At 56.6% G+C, this 5257-nt stretch overlaps 1 protein-coding gene across 1 annotated transcript; it reads right to left on the minus strand.

Moving 5' to 3' along the window:
• Positions 1-343: 343 nt before the first annotated feature.
• Positions 344-4942, minus strand: PRF1 (perforin 1). The gene is made up of 3 exons (XM_004021436.5): positions 4879-4942; positions 2771-3310; positions 344-1981 (listed from the first exon to the last, which is right to left on the minus strand). Exons 2-3 carry the CDS (start codon positions 3304-3306, stop codon positions 853-855), a joined length of 1665 nt encoding a protein of 554 aa, XP_004021485.2. The 5' UTR covers positions 3307-3310; positions 4879-4942; the 3' UTR covers positions 344-852.
• Between the last annotated feature and the right edge of the window lie 315 nt (positions 4943-5257).

Consider the following 5257-nt stretch of genomic DNA (forward strand, 5'->3'; position numbering starts at 1 on the left):
TGCAGAAATGCCCCTCCTCTGCCCCGACCCTGGATAAGACATGCCCTTCAGCTCATCCCAGACTTCACCATTCCCTCTGATCTCCCCGCTCAGAGCTGAGCATCCACTCGTGTTTATTCCTGTTTACGCTGCTCTTTCTCGAATCAGAGAGTTATGAGGAGACTGAGATATTTTGGGTCCTCCCCATTTCCAACAAAATTGGGAAAACAGTTTATTTACATTCCTTGCCTGCCCCTGGGGTCAACCACCTGTTCTGTGGGGTCGGGTTGCTAAGGTCAGAGTTCATCTCCGAGGCTATGGCTGGTCTCTGTTGTCTCCCCTGCTACCACCACCACCATCATGATCATCATCACATCACATTTATTGGTCAGACTGTGTACACGATGAGACGAGTCGAGACAGTCCTGGATTGTGGCTGAGAGGCGAAGCTTGGTGGGCCAAGAAAACAGAGTAAATGGAGGGGCCGGGGCCAAAGAGGTTAGGTCTAATATGATGAAGAATGCATCACGCTAGGAGAGGGGCTGCAAGGGAATGCTGTAAATGACACCAGGCAGCCTGGCTGGAGCAGCCTCCTGGCTTTCTGCCCTGTTTTGACCTGTAGGGCAGTGTAGCACTAGCTGTAGGGCCTAACCCAGCTCCACCTCCGTTCCTGGGCTCGAGAATATTGAAGAGCTAAGGCAGTTTGGACAGGGCTGAGGGCTGGCCTGTAAATTCAGCCACCTCACTGGAAAAAAAAAAAAAAAAGTCTCAGTTTTCCATCTGTCTGATGGAGACATGGAGATGTAGACCCTCTGGGTTCCTGCATGGGACCTTTCTAGTTTGGCACACTGGTCCTCTCAGGACCCACTTCTCTCACCACACTGGCCCACTCCGGTTTCCTGGAGGGTCCCCCAGAAGCCCTTGGGGGGCATACTCCAGGCACCTCTCCCCAGTCAGGTGAGGCAAGCATTTGACCTGGTAGGAGAATTTCAGGAGACCGTGGTTCATGGGGCACGATACCTCATGTGAGCCAGACTTTGGGGTGAGGTCACATGTGCCAAGAAGGTCATCGTCCCAGCCAAAGTCTGCATCCCAGACCTGCACCCTCAGGGGGCCCCCGGTGGCCAGGAGCACATCCCCGAAGTCCAGCCGCGTCATCCACCTGGGGTTGTTATTGTTCCATACTGTGGCGGTCCTCTGCTCCTGGCCGCCGAAGAAGACCTTCAGATAGGCGTCTGTGGCTGTGATCCAGTCTCCCCACAGACCCGATGCCTTGAAGTTCATGACCTCCAGGTGGGCCAGGCCCCTCTGCCGGGGACAGCAGTCCTGGGTGGTGGCTGCTGAGCCAGGACACATGCATTGGCATGGGTTCTTCGGGTTCTTGTGTTGCCCCGGGGGGCATGGGCGGTTGCAGTCCCTCCAGCGCGCCCTGTCAGTCACATACTTACTCACGGCCCGCCTGAGGGCCTCCCGCCGCGGGTCCTGGCTCTCCACAAGAATGTGCAGAGGCTCCAGCGTGTAGTCCACCAGGCCAGGACTGTCCTGCAGTGAGGCCACCCAGGCTGAGAACTGCTCGGGCCCAGCCTGGTTCCCGAAGAGCAGGTCATGCATGGTTGAGTGGTGGCCACCATCGACATTGTAATGGCGCTCCCGGTAGGTCTGGTGGAAGGAGGTCCCCATCTTGTGGTTCTTCTTCTTCTCCTCACATGCCTTGAACGATGGTGAGGCACTGGCGCGGCTGCTTATGCTGACCTCAGCCTCGACAGCCAGGCAGTCCTCGACCTCGTTGGTCGTGAGCCCCTCCAGGGCCAGCTCGCAGGTGCGCAGGGCAGTGAGGGCCGAGATGCGGCCGCCCAGCTCCATGGACCGGATGAAGTGGGTTCCGTAGCTGGAGATGAGCCTGTGGTAGTCGGGCTCGGTGGAGGTGTTGAAGTGGGGGGGCAGCGTCCTGAGGGCCCTCTTGAACTCGGGGTGTACTGGGGGAGTGTGCACCAGGTGAAAACTGAGAGGCGAGAAAAACAGCAGGTGAGCCCAGTGGTGGGCCCCTTTCAGTAACCCCCTGGAGATTGCCCAGGGTCAGATTAAGTGTCAGAGCTAGGACTTGAACCCAGGTGGCCTGGCTCCAAAGCCCAAGCTCTGAATCACCAGTCCAGCAGGGAGACCCCCTCTGCCCATTGCACCTTGGTGACCTAGATAGTTTGTATAGGTATTTCTGTTTTTCTTACTCAAAAAAGTTTGTTTTTTTTTCTCTCTATTTTCTAATTTTAAAAGCAATGCTACCTTACTGTTGGTAACCTTCTGGCTTTGGAACCTAGTCCTGTGGACTTTGTCTGTTTGTCTCTTGGACTGGGTCCTGTGTGCCCAGGCTCCTGACAGCTCTGGCCATGCAGTCAGGAGGTGCCCTGTCTCACTGTGTGGGAAACACGGCCTTCCGTGAGAAAAATCAGGGTCGGCGACTCTAGGTCCCATGGAGACATGCATTTCTCAGGGTGACGAGGTCCCTGAGGACTTGGGGCGTGTCGACTTTGGTTCAACCTGTAGTCATAGCTCCCAGCACAGAGCCTGAGAAGGCAGAAGTGAAGAGTGCTTGAGTGGATGAAACAGGCCCAGGGAAGAGGGACTGAGCTGGGTCTCCTGCCCACTGGAAGCTGGCAGTGCCCACGAAAGAGGGGGTTGGGCATCTCCTCCTGGTGGAAGTAGCCTCCAGTCCCCACCTTACCCTGCCAGGACTCCCAGATCACCCTGAGTTTCCCATGCCTTTTCTCAAGTCCCCTCCACCCCCAGTGCTCACCTATAAAAGCGACACTCCACTAAGTCCAGGCTGAAGCGGTAGTTGTCCTGGTGAGTCTTCTGGGCGGCGAAGTTGGCATCCTGGGAGTGGGAGCCCGCCACTGTCACGCGCACATTAGCACTTGGCTGGGGAGACACGTCCAGCCCCACCTGCCAGTTGTTTTGGATCCTGTTGGCTGCCTCCCCAGCCACATCCTCTGTGGAGCGGCCCTCTAACTTGACCACCCTGCGCTTGCAGCCCGCTCCGTGGGCACGCCAGTCTGTGATTGCCAGGGGCAGGCGTTGGAGGACATCTTTCTGCAGGGCATTGCGGCAGAGGGTGCAAGTGCCGTCGGGCCGCAGGAAACGCTGTGTGTCCACTGGGAATGAGCCTGAGCGCTGGAGGCTGGTCACATCCACGCCCTCCCCTGCCAGCCAGGAGCCCGGCACAAACTTGAGGGTGCGCTGGCACTCAGAGCGCGCGGCTGTGTAGCAGGGGGCAGGGGCAGGTATGGGCAGAAGCAGGAGGATGCCGAGGAAGAGCACTCGAGCAGCCATGGAGCTGTGGAGACAGGGGGCATTTGGTCTCCCAGAAGCTGTGGGCAGGGGCGTGAAGGGTGGCCAACCCTTCCTCCAACTGTAGGTTATCAGGACATATGTGGTGGAGAGGGATGGAGATACATCTCTCAAGTCACTGGGTGTCAGAGATGGTATGGCCTTTACAAATCTGGTCCACCGCCTGCGTTGTACAGCTGGACCCAGAGAGGGGAAGGGACTTGCCCAAGGTCACACAGCCAGGCGGAGACCTTCCTAGGATTTCGAATAGGAATCCAGATGGATGGTTTTGCCCCCAGGACCGCAGCTACTGTTGGTGGAGAGGGGTTCTGCATGCAGAGGAGGGGGCAGAGAGTGGCTGGAGCAGATTTGAGGAGGAAGTTGGGAACTCTAGGATAGCCTGGATTCTGGAGAGGGATCATTTTGGATTCAAGAACAAGCCATGCTTTCTTTACCCACCCCACCTCTCTCACTCCACCCCCTCCCCCATTAAGCTCTTAGCAGTACTGGGGAAGAAATGAGGTTGCGCATCACCATCTTCCTCCCATTGCGCCTTGGGGGCCTCTCTCTGAGCTCATGGAAGAACACCAGCCTGAATTCTAGGATAAAAGCTGCCTGAGCACCTGTGTCCCTAGACCCAGTGTGGGGAGGAGCCATTCGGTTTGCTCTTCTCCTGATGCTCATCTCCTCTTTTGCCTTCCCTGCCCGGCTCTGCTGAATTCTGCTCATATCTGTGAGCCTATCACTAAATGCTTAGCTAAAAGGTTCTTCCTCAAAAAATAAAAAAATAAATAAAAGGTTCTTCCTCAGTTGGAGGTAGCTCAGGAGCCTCACTGGGGCTGCTTATGAACTGGAATCTCCAGTCTATCCCTGTCCAAACTGAGCTCCTCAGAGACTGCTCCCCTCTTGCACCTACCAGGGACAGCAGCTTGTTGGAGGCCCAGGGGATCACGGAGGGCAGGAACCTGCCCTGCATTCTAGCTTGGAGCCTCCCATGCCTTCCCCAAAGGAGTGGCAAAATTCCAGGCAACACAGCAGGCCCCAGGGAGATAAACAGGAGAAGAGGAGTCTTTGGAATGCCCTCAGATCATCTCACTTAGGGAGCCAACGTGGTTCATGACTTTAAAAAACTGAGTCTCGGGACCTTCCCGGTGGTTTGGCAGATAAAGCTCTGTGCTTCCCCTGCAGGGGGTGCAAGTTCGATCCCTAGTCGGGGAGCTAAAATCCCACGTGTTGCGTGATGTGGCCAAAAAAATTATTACTCATTTCCGCCCTGACCCTCATCATATTATCTCCCAGAGAGCCTGTTTCTGGACTTTTTGAAGTTTTAATTTGAAGGGGCCTTAAAGACGATGTACTCTAACCTCTTCATTTTGTATAACAGAAAACTGAAGCCCTGGGTGGGCATGAGTCTGCCCAGCGAGTCAGTAGTAGAGCGCAGTCTAGACGCTGGCCTCTTGTCTTATGGGGCACAGCACTTCCTGCTCCATCAGGCTCTTCCCCAGACAGGCTCTTGTGTCCCTCTGTCCCCACCTAGGGGCTCCCAGCCTCCCTGGCCCCCTGCTTCCTCCCTACCTGGAGTCCGTGCTGAGATGCTCCTATGCAGACACCTTCTCTCCCCACGGACAGCTCCTGAAATGGCGCAGCCCCCCAGGCAGGCTCACCACAAGCTCATCACCCAGGCCACAGCTCACATCACGTCTGCTTCCTGCCCCGCCCCCACCAGCTCTAGTCACGGGTCCCTTGTGCTCTCTCCACTGGCCACCGCCCACCGGCACCCACCCTGTCCTCACCTCCCCATCCGGCTTGCTGACAGCCCTCAGGAAACAAGTGGTGAGGGCCAGAGGCTCATCTGCCAAGCAGCGCTGCCTGGCGCACGGGAACCTGGGGCAAACAGGTGAGGTTTCGTGGGTGGAGCAAGAACACAGGGGTCTGAGAGCTTTGAGATTCAACT

This window comes from Ovis aries, chromosome 25 (genome assembly GCF_016772045.2).
Source record: "Ovis aries strain OAR_USU_Benz2616 breed Rambouillet chromosome 25, ARS-UI_Ramb_v3.0, whole genome shotgun sequence".
NCBI lineage: Eukaryota > Metazoa > Chordata > Mammalia > Artiodactyla > Bovidae > Ovis > Ovis aries.

Excerpts from the sequence above, each read along its gene's own strand:
- PRF1 (XM_004021436.5), bottom strand. The coding sequence starts at position 3,306 with ATGGCTGCTCGAGTGCTCTTCCTCGGCATCCTCCTGCTTCTGCCCATA. Across the intron at positions 1,982-2,770 it reads GTGGAGTGTCGCTTTTATAG|TTTTCACCTGGTGCACACTC; the intron begins GTGAGCACTGGG and ends CTCGCCTCTCAG.